Source organism: Ambystoma mexicanum, chromosome 9 (assembly GCF_040938575.1).
Source record: "Ambystoma mexicanum isolate Mex_15411 chromosome 9, UKY_AmexF1_1, whole genome shotgun sequence".
Taxonomy (NCBI): domain Eukaryota; kingdom Metazoa; phylum Chordata; class Amphibia; order Caudata; family Ambystomatidae; genus Ambystoma; species Ambystoma mexicanum.
Genome location: NC_090931.1, coordinates 1069616702 through 1069635072, shown reverse-complemented (window position 1 = coordinate 1069635072; position 18371 = coordinate 1069616702). Strand labels below are relative to the sequence as shown.

General features: G+C 48.1%; 1 protein-coding gene across 4 annotated transcripts in view; it reads left to right on the top strand.

Moving 5' to 3' along the window:
- TANC1 (tetratricopeptide repeat, ankyrin repeat and coiled-coil containing 1) overlaps nucleotides 1-18371 on the top strand; it is a 2406012-nt gene that overhangs the window by 1711841 nt on the left and 675800 nt on the right. For all 4 annotated transcript variants that reach the window (XM_069616378.1, XM_069616375.1, XM_069616376.1 and 1 more), the window contains one exon: nucleotides 6681-6789. In XM_069616378.1, coding sequence (XP_069472479.1) covers nucleotides 6681-6789 — 109 coding nt within the window. The remainder of the gene's footprint in view (nucleotides 1-6680; nucleotides 6790-18371) is intronic.

The following is an 18371-nucleotide window of genomic DNA, read 5'->3' as shown; positions in this document are numbered from 1 at the left end:
CTTTCAATCTTCTACTTTTGTTTCTCTTGGCGGGATACCTTACCGAGACTTTCGATTTAGCACATTCACAGTGCCGGGCCACTGTGTCAACGGTATTGTATCTTGCCTTCTTAAGTTCAAACATTCATCAGCCGTTTAGCTTTACTATCATCTTTCGTCACACGCTTTTAACAATGTTCATTCCGGTGCTCGTTCTACAATGTTGCCGCTTGCAACCTTGACTTCAACACAGACCGATCTTGCATCAGTCTTCCCAACACACCGACTGTGCTGATTTCTTTAATGCTACTTTGTTCTAGGACCCAAGGACGCTACCACTACAGCTGCTGCTGCTCCTCCCTTCCTTGATCAGTAGCACGGGAGGGACTTCGGCATTTCCGACACAGTGCAGGTTTCTTCAGTCTGGTGTCCTGGCCTTATGCTTTCTGCCTCGAAGGTTTCATGAAACTAACAGTTTCCTGCCGAAAAGGTCAATGGTATTTCCTTCCTTGCAAACACTTCTTGGTTTCCCGTCTTTCGCCTATCGATCAACTGCCAACTCGAAAATGCTGTTCCTTCGTGTACTTTGCCTCACTCCGAGTGTGCTTTTGTGCTCTGCCTTTTATCTGTGTGGGGAAGTTTAATGGAAGTCAGGTGTGAGTGATCGTCAGTAATTGCCTGACCTTGCTTGACCATTGTAGTGGGACATGTCAGGTATACTGCTCGGGTGTTAGTCTGTTTTCTACCAGAGTGGGCTGTCCTTGTGGTAGTGGGGGTTGGGGGGCGGGGGGTTAAGGTTCCGACGTATTCTACCTGGTAGGATGGTGTAAAGGTGTTACAAGGAAGAGAGGGATACCACGTCTCACCATTCGGTGTCTCACTTCCACTCCCCGAAGACCTTCACTCAGGTGATCCTCCTGCACTGGTCCACCCCCAGAATCTGGATCAAAAGGCGATGGCCATGCCCTAGCCACCTGAGGGAGAAATCCATACCTTCTGGTTTCTCACAGTAGAACTACAACAAGTTACTAATGTGGATAAATATTGCCAACCATGTTAATGAGAAGGAATCCTGTGTGTATTTACTAAACTCATAATGATAAAATTAAGGGAATATGTGGTATGAATATGCAATATGTGGATGCTTAAGGACATATACTAAGTTTCACCTTCGTTTTTGTTGAGATTGAACATTGGAAATAAGGCCAGGTGCAATGGTGTTATGAACTCCTTGTTTAATTTCATATGATGGGGCCCAATATACATAGGCAAAGGATTACCCGCTTTCAGGGAAAGGATTACACGCTTTCTGGAAGTATTTGTTAGACTGGAGAATGCTCACCCTGAATTAACATTACTTGTGTCCTCTGCCAGTAAAGGCTCAGAATGCAACCCCCCTAGCCCATATGATACAGAAGAACCCCTCCATTGAGGGTGTGGCAATTGGCCCTAGGCAGCATAAGATATCCCTCTACGCCGTGAAGTGCTACTTACCCTGACCAGCATTCGGATTTCCATACAACAATCTCTATTGTAATTACAATCCTTTGGACAAATGGCTGGTTTTAAAATTAACTATGAGAGGTCAACTGCCCAGACTAACCACTAACAACATTCTCTCTTTACAACCAATTTTTCCAATGAAATGGCATAAAAGGTCTATGCAATACTTAGGGAATCATATCACAGCCTCCCTGGAAAAGCTTTATGTAGCCAATTTTCCATCCCTCTTTAGCGAATTAGAAGCCGATCTGGAAAGACGGTCATCCCAAGAATTTTCGCCTATGGGGCGAATTACAGCCTGTAAAATGAATCTCCTTCCACGGTTCCTATATTTTTGCACGGCCTTACCAATGAAGAGTCCCCTCTTCGGTCTGCAGCGGAAGGTGTTTTGATTTATCTGGCGGGGTAGGAAAGCTAGAATCCCTAAAAGAGTAATAATGGCCAACACACGGTTGGGCGGTCCCAAACCTATGTTAATACTATGCGGCGGCTCAGCTGGTAGGCCTCTCTTGCCAAGCCGAAATGGGTTGACATTGAACAGTCCTGGGTCCCTCTTCTGCTCCATTCTCTGCCACACATCCCTCACTCAGTACGAAAGTCTTGGCCATCGCTGCTCTCGTCTACGAAAATAATCCTAAAAACATTGGATTCGGCTTTACGTCTTAAAGGGTCCGCAAAGGGTATAGGCTCACTCACCCACGTTTTCCGTAACCCCTCCTTTACTCCGGGCTTACTGCCGGGACACTTGGCCACTGGATTCGGGGGGGGGGGTCTGCTCACTGTGTCACAGTTGTTTGGCAATGGCCAGCCCCAAACATTCGAAAACTGTAAAGAGGAGTTTCAACTGTCGGAATCGGACAGATTTACATATGCTCAACTTAGTCATTTGATCATGCATCCTTCGGTTAAGCTAAGGGCTACACGTAACCCTGGGTGGATCGAACTCCCTGTAGAGGAAGGGTCCCGGGGGGGGGGGGGGGGCGGGTGGGAGTAATATATATAAAATGTATTCACTTTTCCAAGATTAACTGCTTGCCTCCCCACCTAAATACATGTCCATGTGGGAGGGGGATCTTGGCCAACCGATAAATGACCAAATGTGGTTAGAAATCTGGATGAGGAGCTACTCTTCCTATTTGTGTGTGACAAACAGGGAGTGTTCCCTCAAGCTTGTACTCTGTTGGCATCTTCCCTCGACATGGTTACACCATAAGCAAAATGCTCTGGACCCGGCATGCTGGCGTAGATGTGGAGCACAAGGCACATACTTCCACATGCGGTGGGACTACCCCGACTGGGTATCTTTTAGGAAAAGATCATTACCTCCATTGAAGATATCACCCACATTGAAAGGGGCCCCTAGGGGACCCTGACGTCTATGGAAACAAGGTGGGTCACCACACACAGTTTCCTTTCTATTTCTCCCGATATCTTTACTCCTGTTCCCGGGTGCAGTAAACATTTCGGCATAGTCATTATCTAATTCATCTTTAAGCTCAAAAAGTCTATACACATGTTCTCTCACTTCTTCATCCCTCTCCCTACAGCGTGCTAATGCATTCAAATTTAACAATCGCTGCGGTGGTAATTTCCCAATTAACTGTTTCCATTTCTCCACCAAATATTCACCCATGCATTCCAAAACTACCTGTCTTTCGTTGCTTCTACGAAAGTCATATATCAAAGCCAATATTGCCGTCCCATCATTCCCGTCTATATACATCTCTGCCTGTTGCTGCAATTCCACCTTCCTTTCCTTGCTGACTGTGCTGCGGGTTACCCTCGTGCACTGCCGTTGGTCAGTCCCGCCTCTTGCCCCCGTGGTTTCAACTTCAACCCCGGGAGGAACGGACGGTAGTGAGTCTGTGTCTGAGGCGGGAGGTGCGGATGGGACAATGGGAACAGCGAGTGTCTGTTGTGGGCCTGGTTGGCTAGTAGGAAGTGTTACGTGTGCGGTCTGTGGGAGGGCTTGAGCTACCGGAGGGGGAGCTTGAGCTACGGGCGGGGTCTGGGCAATAGCTACTGACGTATCTGGTCTTACTTCTGATCTTGGGCCTTGTTTTGTATGGGTCAATATATTTTCTATCAATTCATCTGTCATATTTAATTCTCGTTGTGGGTATATCTTTTCTATATTCAACTGGTCACGCCTGCTTGCCCTTCTTAGACTCTCAGTCCACTCCTCCTTCTTTTTCTTCCGCTACCTCACCTTCTGATTTATGCCTGCGCGCATGCTTTGCTCTGCTTTTAAATCGGAGCATTGCTTCCTTTCTCCATTCTTTAATAGTTTCAAATGCTGCCGGACGCGCTTTCTTTCTTATTAACACCCTTTCCAAGTTATCTATCTTTGCCATCTCAAAACTACCATTAATCTGCCACTGATGGTCTTGTTGCTTTCTGGTTTGCCTATGCCAAGTCTCACAGAATATTATCGCACCCACTCCATACTTCACATACATCTCATACGCCGGCGTTCCCCCAGGTGGTACAATTTGGCCATTTTCCAAAGATTGTCTACCACAGTGGAAAAACCCTGCTAAGGCGGACAATACCCCAGGCATGTTTCAATCTTCCCCTTGGTTAATCAACCTTACCTAGGGCGTTAGATTTTGCAAAATCAACTCTCAACCAATATCAGGATGCTTTGAATCGGGGAATGACTCGCCTGATAAATCAAGTCGTCTGTATACTGACGCACCAAAGGACGTTGTGTCTGCGTTTCTTGGCTTCCGCCTCGTTTCGGGACCCTCGCCTCCTTGTTCTCTAGCCAGGCACGTCGATCAGGGATCAGATGTGTGCAGATCTGGAAAGGAGTCTCATCACTTTTACAGGGCGCCCCGAACACCTCTTGATCCCGGCTCGATCGTCCCGTCCTCGCCGTTCTCTGCCTTTCTCTATTACACCGTTACGCGAAGGAACAAGTGGGGGAGGGGTCCCTATTCGGGCGCCATCTTGAAAGGGGCCCCTAGGGGACCCTGACGTCTATGGAAACAAGGCGGGTCACCACACACGATAGAGACACCAGACACGAGATTGTATTCCCAAAGCTAGGGTTTTATTGCAAAGCAAAAGTCTCAGTTGGCCAACTTGGTCTCACGCCCCGCGACGTGTATCTCTAGACCTTGAGGGACGCAAGAGGCGTGAATTACGTACATCAGTTACATATATACAAAATGCATATCAAACAATCAGCTATGACATGTATAACACCCCTCTTCATTGGGTTTCTTTGAACTTGGTGTGATGATGGACATCTCCGACCACTATGACACCTTCAAACATCTATTCTAGTAACAATTTGCAATTTGTGAGTGCGTAGGCATCTTTCGGTTATTGAATAGAACACGGCGCTTCTGTTCTTGGAAGCGAACTACATACATGGGGGAGTTGCATTCCGGACCTTGCTATCCATCAGGTGCTATTCGTATCCTGGGAGCCGACATGCTCTTAGCGGGCTCAGCAAAGGGGGGGCCGTTAGAAAAGCATAATTCAAGCCTTTAGCGGTATTATTCTAACATATTCTACTATATAACGAGACTGGCTGGCAGCTGTGAAATGATTAAATGCCCTGCGGCTCTGCTTCAAGGCTACATTAAGGAGGAAGCCGGGCATTCTTCCTGGCGCTGCCTACGTTTGTGTTTCAGCGAAACTCTTGTTATCCTCTCGGCCCTGTGGCCTTGTCCTTTTCATATACAGACAACAATGTTCCACAGTCGAGCAGTGTAAGTGGAAAATATACTGCGAAGCTATAGGGACAGAAAGCAATGAGCAATGGTTAGAAAACAAAATGGCGATTCTTGTTACATCAAAATGGCCGTTCATTGGAAAACTCGAAAACCTATATTCTGTCGTATCGTGCATGAGACGGTTGGCCCACGGCCACCAAAATGCGTTTGCGGTCTCAAATTAGATTTCTAGACTGACAACATTAGGCTCCCATTTCGGCCTGAGGTACTCCTACTGGTCATGCCGAGTCTGGGAGTATATACCAGATCTGGGAAGACAGCTAAACCGATTACCCAACTCCTGCTAGCTGCTAAGATTACAATAGCCTCCGCCTGGAAATCTCCTGAGGGCTGGATAGCGGCACTGTGGTGGATCAAAATTTGGGTCATCCTAGTGGCGTAGAAAATTACGGCAGCCAAGGAAGACAGACATCAGTTCTCTGATCCCGATCTTAGAATATGATTCTGACTTCCCAGAGCTAACCCATACATCACAGATGTCGAGACTGTGTTTTTCCAAGTGCGTTAAACTCTCCACTACAACAACAGCTTTGTGGGGCTGTAGGGGTGGTTGGGAATGTGGGTGGGGAGTGGTGAGGGTTGTACTTTTTCCGCCAAATGTGATACTATCTTGCTACCAGATGCTTTATGTATGTAATGTTTCTGCATTTTGCAACCGATTTAAACAAAGTTGTTTAAAAAAAAAGAGAGGGATTGATGATTGTATTGCAGCTGGTGTAACCATGGCCCGGTGCAGCTTGATGACTTTATAACAAGGAAAGGTGTAGAATCGAAAATGACTGGGTGTCGGGGTGGAGTTCAACCAAACGGAAGAGGCGTATCATTTTGTCTGTTCTTGTAAATACTTTAAGGGTTCCATCTGGTTTTTAACCTCCATGATCAATCATCTGATTGGTGCTTTCTGTGCTAATGTGTTGGTTGATTTAAGTTTCAGTTGCTCTGTGATGCATTTTTGTTCCATGAACACTGTCTCAAGTTTGTGTACAGCTAATGATGTAGTAGATCATGAATGAGTTTCACTCTTTTCAGTGACCTGTGCGCTTTAAATGGGCACTGGGATTAGTGGGAATCTGTGTTAAAGTGCTCAAATAAGCGTGACTTTGACGTCCTGCATTCAGGATTCATAGATTAAGTGGCCACCTAACTTGAAGGCATATGTTTCAGATGGAAGACTGAGATTGTATTTATCTTTTTTCTATGATTATCTCTGCAACCTTTGGCTCTCCAGATGTTTCGGACCACAATTGCCATGATGTCTGGCTTTTGACTATGCTGGTTAGGGATGATAGGAGTGTTGTACTCCAAACCAACTGGAGAGCCAAAGGTTGCAAACCCCTGTATCAAGGCAAATTACTGATATCAAAGCACACCTCAAATAATTTATTTAAATCAGATAAAAGTTAAAAACCTTTATTGGAATGCAAACCAATGATTTTTTTTTCTTTTAACTAGGAGTGGGCATGCACTGCTGGCATTCATGTTTTCTCGTCAAGAAGGAAAGCTAAACCGCCAACAAACCATGGAGCTGGGCCATCATATTCTTAAAGCACATATATTCAAGGTATAATAGCAGACCTGTATCTCTGCAACTATATAGCTTTACAAATAATAAATAATGGACAGGCAAACATGCATTATTGATTATCGTGAGTTATTAATGACAATGCTGCAAGTGAGAGATAAAAGGTCAATAAGCATTGAGTGGTTGTACTGAATGTATTTAAAAACAAAAAGGTTCAACAAGAACAATGCATCGTTATTCCTTTCTTCCTGCTTTTTGGCACATATGAATACCCACAGATTGACCACTTCACTGCTAAAACCAACTCTAAATGCCCCAGTTATGGTGCTAGGATGGGCAGAGGTCGATGCTCAGTAATTACTTTCCTTCTGAATTCTGTAAGAAGGGGCTGCAGGTGCCTTTTGTTCCTTCATCCCAATTGCAAAAGTTACCTACTGGCTGAAGTTCAGCAGCCCTTGTAAGGTGATAGATTTCCCTGTTATCATAGGCTTGATTGACTAATCCGGTCACAAGCCACTGATAGCATCATACATATACTTCCGGAGGACAGTAATCCCCCCCCCCCCCGAAAGCAGATTATTCAACCTACCCTTAATAGCTCTGCAGAAACCCCTGACTGCTGCACTAGCATTCACCTGAACACACTGCCTGTGTAAATGTTAGAGTTAAGATAAGTGACCAGAGAATTACTCTTCTCTTCAAGCTAAAGAAGAAAAAGGCTTCCATTTTGTTGTCTGTCATTAGAGATTCTTCTGCCATTTCAATTAAATTATTTGTTTGTTTAATCAACCTTTTGGATGCTATTACATTGTGTACAGCCTGTTTGGCTGTTATCTGGCCTTCCAGAATCCCTCTAGAGGAAGCATTTCCTTTGTACAGTAAACATTCAGATGTCCTTTTTTGATAGCTAGCTTCTTCGGACCCCCTTTTTGAGAACTTCATGTAGAGTGGAATTTGAATATCAGTTTGGTGATGTATGCCAAATCCCTATTTGAAGATGTTGCTTTCCCCCTCCCTGCTCCAAGACTGGCATGTTTTAACGGGTAGACCTGTCTTTCTATCACCTTGTCTAGGCCCCACAGCTCTCAGCAGAAGAGATGCTTCTTAGCTGAAATGTTCAAACAGCTCTGAAAGTTGTTTGGGATGGGCAGACAAAGCTATCTGTGAACCCAGGCACCTTAAGGAAATATCATTTTATTAACACAAAGGCACCAAATAGGATGCATTACTACTCTTATTTGCTACCAGCAGCAGTAAACTTGAAGCATGAAAAAACAAAGCAGATACTCCATAACCACATTCGTTCTGGTTTCCAGACTCCATGCTGCCCATTATTTCCTCTCCTAGTCCACAAATGTAGTCGGGCCTGTCTTCAGGCCCTGTCAAGAGGGCCGCGGGGAGGGGGGAGTCCCCGACCAGTGCCAGAATGGCACATGGACCCCCTCTCATCCTCTCCTTACCTGTTTTGATGGCGTTGGAAAGCCGCAACGGGACCATGCTGCTGCCACAGTGAAGAAGCCGGGCAGGCTGCTATGGAGTGCGCAGTTGTCATCGATGCCGTGAGTAGGAGGGTGGTACCGGTGCCACAACAAAGGACGCAGAGCCCGGACCGCATGCAGGTCGTTGTGGGATGCAGCAGCAACAACGGCAACACTAGCCACAAGAGAATAGGGTGGCACAGTGAGGCAGTGAGTTAACGCAGTGTCATGGGACAGAGCACGGCTCCAGCCTACAGCATCAGCTGGAGCCTGTGTGGGGTAAAATCACCCACTAACCCACCAGGTATCCTTGTAAAAAAAGAATAATGAAGGCCCCCACAAAGGCCATATGGTTTAGACAGGGAGTCCGTTAATCGGAGAATGCCTCCAGAAAGTCCCTGGCAAACATCCCACTAGCCCACCAGGGAGTATTTGTAAATAAAGCCCCCCCAGGAAGGCCATAGCAACATCACTAGACATCCAGGGAGTAGAATATTAAAATCCGGCCTACCAGAAGGCCTGAAGGAACTACTGATACATGTGGGTCACTGTAGGCCCCATGTTAGAAATGCAGCAACACTGTGCAGGGAAAAGGGGGGTGGGGCTTATAAGCCCTTAAACGCCCTCTCCAAGCCCTGCCAACGATATGCCCTCTGAAGACAGGTACATGATTGACTAGGGTAAATTGGACCAAACCTGGGCAAGGGTGGGATATTTAAAGGCACGTTTAGGGATGGGTTTGTGTGGGTTGTAGTTGGGTCAGGCAGGAGGTGGAGGAGGACGTCAGAGAGGCCAGAGAAGGAGAGCGTGGAACGAGTGTGCAGGTTACTGGAGAAAGATCTGTAGAGAGTTTGTGCGTTGGTGTGAGGAATGAGTGTAGTAGGATTAGAATAGTACTAGGAGGAGGTAGTAGTTGTCTTGGGGGGGGTGGAGGGAATGAGAGTAGTGGTAGGAGTAGTGGAGGGAGTGAGAGGTGGTAATAGTGGTAGTAGGGGTGGTATTAAAAGTAGAGAGAGAAGCAGTAGTATAGAAATTGTAGCAGCAGTAGAGTGGGAGTGAGGCATGGAGTGATAGTAGAGAGGCAGCAGCAGTAGTGAGAAGCGGTAGTGTAGTGGGAAGAGCAGAGATGGAGTAGTAATAGCTGAGAAGTTGTCTTGGCAAGGAGGAGGAGTAGTAAGAAGAGAGGAGAAGTAATGAAGGAGGGATTAGTTGTGTGGTAATAAGAGGTAGTAGAGGAGTTGTGAAGAGCAGAAACATCAAAGGGTGGAAGTAGGAAGGCAAAGTGTAACATCAGAGGGGTTGGGAACAAATACATTTTAGGACCCTAGAGTAAGAGAGTCAGGTGAGACGGTGTGCATGAAGAGCAAGTGGCGCAGTGTAGCAGGAAGGCACCACCCCAGTATTCCTTAGAAAGCTAAGCGGGGCTAGGAGAGGGACAGCTAGAAGGCCTCTAGGAAGCGAGTCAGCCATTGACATAGGGAGCCCACCCTTAGACTAAGGCAGAAAACAGGCTGACAGGTGGCACTGTTCATAAGCACTAACACCCTTTATGGACACTGTAAAGACTGGAGGGGGGGGTCTGTACTTCTGCTCTCTATATGGTAGAGGAGAGGCACAGAGGACCCCAGCCAAAATTCTCTATTGTTGGTAGCAATGGACGAGCAATCGGGGCCTAGCTTCTCAGGAGGTGATGCAGGCTGGTTCTTAAGTACAGTGTAGTCCCCAAGCCTCCACAAAGGAATGTCCACACACTGTATTAGTTAAAACACAGTCTTTATATAATTAAGGTTCATGGTTATGTACACAATCACAATAACTCCCTTTGTGCTCAGTAAATCTACAATGGCAAATAGATGCAGTTCTAAGTGGTACCACAATTATTATCAGATTTCATTAAAAGTGCATCAACTGTACTCTGGTTAAATGCCACACAAATCACTTAATAAAGGTAACCAACAATAGATATAGGGTGAAAGCAGTTGGTTAGAACAATTGGCAGAATACTGGCCTCTACCGTTAGACACAGTTCTGTGTGGAGATCCCCCCCACCTAGGCAACCTGTAAAGTAAAGATATATCACAAGCCCAGTTCATGTATTGTTCTAGAAGTCTTATTTCCTTCTATAATTTTCTACCACCCCAATGTACCTGGAATAGCAGAGTTTGACGCTGATTCATCAATGGATCCTTCTTGAGCGGCTCTCTTTAAAGCAGGAGCCACGGATCGTCGAGATCCCTCGAAGAAAGTGAACTCTGTCGAGGCGGCAGCTTCGGTCCCAGCGGTGCTCGTTGATGGTGGGGAGAAGACGTCCTGCAGGGAAGAGGCGTGCGGGGCACCTCGATGTCGATAGTTCAGGACTGCAAAGAGTTTATGAAGGACTGTGGCCCAGCAAGGGCGTTGAGTCGTCCGGTGTCTCTACGGTCTTTGGCTGGCGGGAAACCCATCGGCGGATGCTCCTCGGCGCGTTGACGGCCTGGCCTTCTCCGGCGGGATAAGGCGGGCGGCAGTGAGGACGAGCGCATCCGTGAATCAAAAGTCTTAGGCAAGGTGACGTGACGTGCGGTTCCGGTCGTTGGCGGCACAGCATCAAACGGTCCCCTCTTCTGGCCAACACAGCTTTGACGGGCCTCCAGCGCAAGCCTGCGAAACCTGGTCGACGGCGGTGGACGGAATGTCTGGTGCTTATCTTCATTCTCCTCGGTGGTCCCCATCTCTGGTCAGCAGCCTGTCGAGGGTCTGATTTCCGGTGCGCTTCGGCGAAGGTTATCGGTGCTCGATGATCCCTCGGAGCACAGGAAGAGAGTGCCTTACCAGGTCCTCTCTTGGATCAGTCTCAACGGCTTTCGGCAAAGGGAGACAGCAGTCAACCTTCTTCAGGCTCGGCTTCAAGATTCGGCTTCAGTTTCAATGTTAGAAATCGTCCAGAAGCTGGAGTTGAAACTAACAGTGAGAGGCCCCCAGATATACAAGTTGATCTACCATTCATTCTGCTGGGTCACACTCGGGCAACCAATCACTCAGAAGGGCATTCAGTAGTCAGTCAGCCAATCCGGCATGCAGTGCATTCAGGCCATACTCCTCCCTCTCAGACACTCACAACAAGGAATTTGTATTGGGACAAGTACCCAGCCATTCAACACTACACACTGCATTCATACCAGTTTCAGGCAGGGCTGTCTCAGTCATTGTGTCAAACACTAGATACCAGACATCCACAACAAGAAGTGCATATTGGTCACACACTCCATTCACCCATGTCCCACCCACAGGGTGTACCCACAACATACAGTCACTTGGAAGGCTCCAGCCAGTCTGGCCTGGACTTCACAACAACACCATATATGGAACTTCCACCCAACAGACAGTCAGGGGGAAGGGACAGAGTCAGGGCTTCCCAGGACTATGTGAAAACAAGGTAACAGGCAATGGAAAGCAAGAGGCCACAGGGGCCATCTTGTTTCAGGAATCAACTGATTCCAATGGCAGGGCCTGGGTATCCCAAAATGGAGGCTACTCAGAGCACCTGTTAAATTCAGCATGGAGCTGCCACCAGCACATACCCTGTACTGTGGGCCACACACAGGTGCCCAAAAACATACACTAGGGGCACAGGGTTGTGCCCCCATCCATGGGTGCCATAAGGGTATCCTATGGGTCTGTACACCAAACCAAAAACAGGAAGAGCTGCACTGCCAGGAGTCCCACATGGACTCCTGGGCAGAAAACAATATAAAACACAAATGAGAAAGGACTACAGGACAAGGACAGGGTGGCCCTGTTCCTCCAATGCATTTCCAACATCACAGCACCCCCCCCAGTCTGAGATTAGATCCTCCGAGCACTCAGGCGGACATGGACGAAAGGAGGACCCCGACACGCCATAGTCAGCGAGGGTCTTCCACGAATACCTTGTGGCCTTGGCGGATTATCTGGGCCTTCCTCAGTCTGAGGTTGAGCAGCCTGAGGAGGCGGTCCTGGGAGAAGTCCTCACGCTAAGGCCCCCCATCCAAGACAGGGATCCCGATGCAGAAGGACGTTGTCGCCCTGGTGAAGAAGGGGTGGCTCAAGCCGTACTCGGCACAACCTGTCAATCGTCGCCTCAGCGCCAAGCACAGGCAGCTAGAGGGGGGATACACTCTTGCTTTTGGCTCATCCGCAGCCGCACTCCTCAGTGATCGCTGCAGCGTCACTCTATTCTAAGCCTCAGTCGTCCTCTGCCACCTCGTCCCCTGCACCAAGCCAACGCCGATGCCATGCTGGCAGCTGCTGACCAAAGGCTCGGGTGGGAAATCGCAGACTTCCTCCTGGAACTCCCACCCCAAAGCCATGCTTGCTTCAAAGCGTGACTAGGAGAAGCCAGGCTGGTAGCGTCCGACATCATGGAGTCCTCGGTGGCCCATAGCGATACCTCTGGCCGGGCCATCTGCATCGCTGTGGGCATGCGAAGGATGGCCTGGCTCTGGGCTACTAAGTTCAACCCGGACCACCAGGAACGCATATTGGTCCTTCCATTCGAGGGTAGTGACCTCTTCCACTCCTCCACGGATGAAGAATTAAATTTAAAAAACCAGCAGCTCACAGTCTGCTAAGTCTTTATCTATTCTTACGAAGTCCACACCCAAAGCGTACAACCAGTCCAATCCATGCTCCGACAAGGGGCGGGTATCTGGAGGGTTCCGAGACTTCTAGGAACGGAGGTCCAGACAACCTGACCATTCCCCCGAGTCAGCATCGGAGGAAACAACAAAAGGGGATAGGGGGGTCAAGGGGTTTTTCCAATCCCCCGCCTCCTCAGTAGCCTCAAAAGGTAAAAAGGCATGACACGCCCCTCCGGGTCCACGTCTCTCTGGTGGGGGCAGGATTGCCTCTCCCGTGCAATTTTTGGCTGCAACATTTTTTAGACCCCTGGCTCCTATTTGTAGTCTCCGCGGGATACCACCTACCGGTCCCTCCCTCGCCTCCCTCCTCTCCCACAGATTGGGACATCAACTCTGTTGGCGGAAGTCCGGTTGCTCGTAGAGTGCCAGGCAGTGGAAGAAGTCCCAGCCTCCCAGAGACGATTGGACTTCTATTCCAGGATTTTCGCCATACAGAAGAACCACCAGGCTGGCCTGAGAGTTGTGCTGGTCTTTTCCACCCTCAACCTCTCCCAACCTCTACAAAAATTCAAGATGGTTACGACAGCTCTCATTGCGGAGACACTCAACAGGGGAGACTGGATGTGCTCCCTGGATCTGAAGGACGCGTATCTACACGTCCAGATTTGGCAGCCGCATCAGTCCTTTCTGCGCTTCAGGATCATGGGCTGCCATTTCCAGTTCAAGGTTCTACCCTTTGACCTCAACTCAGCCCCCAGGGTATTCACCAGACTCATGAATGCAGTGACAGCTTCCTCAGGGCCCAGGGCCACCACATCTACCGATACCTGGACGACTGGCTCGTCCGGTCCTCATCAACGGAGGGGGTTCTTCACACCTCTTACGTGCTTATGAACACACTCCAAGACCTGGGGTTTACTATCAATCTCAGGAAGTCTTATCTGCAACCCACGCAGAAGTTGACCTTCCCGGGCCTCATCTGTGACACCGGCTCCAAGAGGGTGTTCCCTTCAGAGGACAAGATCACGGCCATCAAGAGAGCTACTACGCACTTCCTCTCCAGGACTGTGACCTTGGCCTGGTGGTACCAGCACCTCCTGGGCATTATGGCGGTGGTCCTTCTGGACGTCCCCACACAGGACTCGGGATAAGGAGACTACAGCTGCACTTCGCAGCTTCCTGGAATCAGGAGAGAGGCTCACAATCTGAGCATTTGGACATCCCCACGTCTCTCCGCTCGGACCTCCTTTGGTGGGCCTCAGACTTTAACCTATGGCGGGGTAAGCCCTTCCTGCAGCCTCTCCCTCAGTTCACTGTCACAACAGACTCCTCCCTGGAGGGCTGGGGAGCCACTCTGGACAACCACAGTGTCCATGGAGTCTGGACCCGGTAGGAGCAGGAGCGCCACATCAACTGGCTAGAGTTGAAGGCCATATGGCTGGCCCTCAAAGCCTTCCTCCCTCTCACAGAGGGCAAGACAGTACTTATCCAAATGGACAACTCCACCAGCATGTACTATGTGAACAATCAGGGGGGTACCAGATCCCCTCCACTGTGCAACCTCGCTATCTGCATGTGGGAATGGGCCCTGCAGAACAACATCTACCTCATTGCTGTCCACTCCGGGAGTGTCCAACCTGGAGGCGGACATGCTCAGCAGACTGGGGACGAACAATTACGAGTGGAAATTCAACGACCTGGTACTGGAGGAAATCTTCCTCAGATGGGGGCATCCCCCAGGTGGATCTGTTTGCCTCCCACGACAACAAGAAATACCAGCAGTTTGCCTCCTGGCTGGGGCAGGGCCCCAGCTCCCTGGGCTAATGCATTCCACCTACAGTGGAACTACATGTGGGCGTACGCCTACCCTGTACAACACATTTACCAAGCCCTTTTTTGATGATCTGGACCATCTTGGTATCAACTACACAAACTATGCAGACGGTACTCAGATTCTCCTCCCACTTTCAGGGGATTACAACAAGGATTTGGCCTTGGTGAATAGAGTGTACATCATCATCCAGGCATGGATGGCTACACATGGTTTATGCCTTAATGATGATCAAACAGAACTTATCATCTTGGGCACCCCCTCCAACCTCAAAAGAGTAGGCCATGAATACTCTTCCTTCATAATCGATGGCAACATCATAAAAGTGGCCAAGGATGTAAAAACCTTGGAATTCTAACTTGACTACGCCTTGTCCTTTAACAAACAATCAACCCATTGGTCTCTACGACTGCATACACCTGTAAACTGATTAGAACTGGCAAACCCTTCCTTTCCAACAACAGTTGTCATTTTAGCCAGAGCCTTCATCTTGTCCAGGCTAGATTATTGCAACGCACTGTATATAGGTTCCAACAAATCCATCGTCAGGAGAATTCAAATCCTCCAAAACAATGCCCTTACAGCTGCCCTTGGAGTATCTAGAAGAGAACACATCTTTGAGATCAGACGACAAAACTGGCTTTCCACATATGACAAAATACAGTTAAAATCTGAGTCACTTATCCACAAATCTTTGAACAAAGCTGCTCCCATCTACCTAGCCGAGAGATTCTACAGACGTACTTCATCTAGACCTGCCAGACTAGCTAATTCAAACTGCCTCTTTATCCTCAGATTCAAAATATCTAAGGTTGGAGGCTGCAGCTTCCCTGTTAAAGCGGCCCAGCTTTGGAACGCCTTGCCCCATTCTTTACGAGAAGACCAACCCTACCTGAACTATAGGTCCAATACTATCACTTGGCTTAAATCGTCCAACCAGCACTGACTGCGGTCATCTCTTCAGGCCACCTTTAAAGATTCTTCTGTAAATATGCATTCTCCCTATGCCTTGTGCAATTCTCTACATGTATTATACTTTTGTAAATGTTAACCTAAGTTGTTTTCTGTTTTTCATACTATGTAAACCTGTAACCTAAGCCTTGTACCTGCTTGTAACTGCTGCGCCCTGATACCCCTGGGTCTGGTGCGCAATACAAATAATTACACAAACTAACGCCTTCCCGCCCACCCCCCCGGTCGACAGTGTGATCTGCAGGATAAAACAATCTTGTCACTGCAGCATCATTTTGATAGCTCCCTGGTGGCTGGCGAGACCATGGTTCTCTGAGCTGCCTGCTCAGCCTATCGGACAGGCCTCCCATGCATCTACCTCTGGGCCCAGCTCTGTTCCTGACACAGCAGGGGGGCCAGGTTCTCCACCCTGTGCCTCACAAACTAGCCCTCGGAGCGTGGTTCCTGAGCAAGTCACTCTGAAACACTTGAACCTGTCGCAGGCTAACCTGGACATCATACAGGGCACCAGAAGCAAAGCTACCAGGAGCCAATACAAGAGCAAATGGTCTAGATTCTGTCATTGGGCCAGCTCTAAGGAGATCGACCCGCTCAAGTGCTCTTTGTATGATGTCCTCTACTTTTCGGCACACCTCGCACACTCCGGACTGCAAGTCCACACATGCCGCACCTACCTGGCAGCCATTGGCGCCTACAGAAATTCAGAGGAGGGTCTCTTTTCCTCCTCTAACAAGTCTGGGACCTCAATGTGGTATTGGGCGCATTGGCCCAGAAACCATTCGAACCAATGGCATCTGCTGACATCAGATTGGTTACCATAAAGACAGCTCTGCTCGTGGGCCTCACCTAAGCTCGCAGGGTGAGCGAGATCCAGGCCCTCGTGGAATCAGAGCCTTACACCACTTTTCACAAGGATAATGTGGTCCTCCGGACGCACCGTTCTTTCCTACCCAAGGTCCCATCCGCCTTCCACCTTAACTAGGAGATTGTTCTGCCTACTTTCTTCTCCGATCCCAAGGATGAACCTCAGAGAGTCTTGCATCGCCTCGATGTCAGACGTGCTCTGAAGTATTCCTTGGAAAGGACCAAGGCTTTCCGCAAATCTGATGCCCTTTTCATTACCTTCGGAGGGGCAAGGCCAGGTTATCAGGCTTCCAAGGCCTCCATCTCTAAGTGGATGGTCGGGGCTATCAAGGAGGCATATGAGGGGCAACACAGGCCCGTTCCGGCCAATGTGCATGCCCATGCTATCAGTGCCAAAAGCACGGTGAACTGGATGGTCTCCAGCCAGCCCTCTGACTGGGGATCTCCAAACAGCCCTCTAAGATGAGTAGCAGTACCCTCGAGATAGCTGGGGATGCAGATTTGTACTTGTGCATCAAATAACTATGACAACTCAATAGTTTGGCAAAGGGAGTCTGTTTAATTACAAGTACATAAAACGGGGAGTACAATGAACATCAGCAACCGTGCGATTTTCTCCTCTCTCTTCCAACTCCAACTCAATTTTAGAAAAAACACAGTATTTATAGCAAGAACTTAAAAACCTAACATGCAACCTGATTGGTTATAGGAAGGTAACTTTATCATGGGTACTATATCTGTATGAGGTAACAGGGAGAGGGGATTGGATAATCAATGTCAGGTGAGGCAACTAAGCCCTTCCTTCAAAATGGCCACTATGAACGTCACTGAAAGTACGATGTCCCATTGGATCTACTCTCTATAGGACCCTAGATTACACGGTCCATTATGATTGGGTTGGCATCAACCCCACTTCTACTTTTCCACTTGCGTCTAGCAGCATGCAGAACAACCAGCCAGGTGCAGGGAGCTCCTCTGCACCCCAGCTTCCCTCTAATTATGTTACAATCAATCATCATCTCAGTGGTAATGTGTCAATTAATGCTTTGTAGTTTGGCCTCAAGTCTGCTTCTTGGACTGAGAACTTGAGTATGGGTATGGCAGAAATCCATGCGTAGGTGTGAAAGTCTTACCTTTTCAGCCTGCCTTGTCACGTGACTAGGACACCATGAAATCAGACTCTTCTTCATGTATGTTCGTGTATTTGATTTAATTCTGCCAGTTTTCTACCATCTGTGGCTTATCTTGACCTTTCTGAACAGGATACTCTGTTCTTTTCTCTTTAATTGTATCCACTGTCGGCCTTTTCCAAACAGATACGACCTTGGCCTCTTGGCATGGTTATCTTCAGCTGAGTTTCGCTCGGTCTTAATTCTTGATTTGTTTGCTGCAACACTCTCCTCTTGAGACCTTTAGTAACCTTTTTTCAACTCTGCTCATGTGCGTAGTGGAATTATACTCATGTATAAAGTGCTTTTGAGGTATATATGTATATGTTGGCGCTTGCCGCAATCTATTTTACTACGAAGCATATGCAAGCTTCACGATTTCTTTGCTTCTTGCGATTTCTTGCATCTGTACATGTTTAAATTAAATGAATATCTTCATTGTGTATATGGCATAGGTTTCTTCATCTTGGGTTCAAGATGTCATTTATCCTTAGTATCTTCTATTGACTTTGTTTTCCATCAGCATTCTCTGGTCCTATATCTGTGTGTCCGTCCGATGTCTTCTGACGTCACCATTCGTCTTGCTTTATTATCTTCTTGGCTTCTTCGGGTATTCCATTCTGACAACCGTCATTTTGTCTTGACAGTAGATATGGTCTTCTCAAAGGGTACCTTACTGTCCAGGTTTTCTTAGGTGTCAGTACTTCAA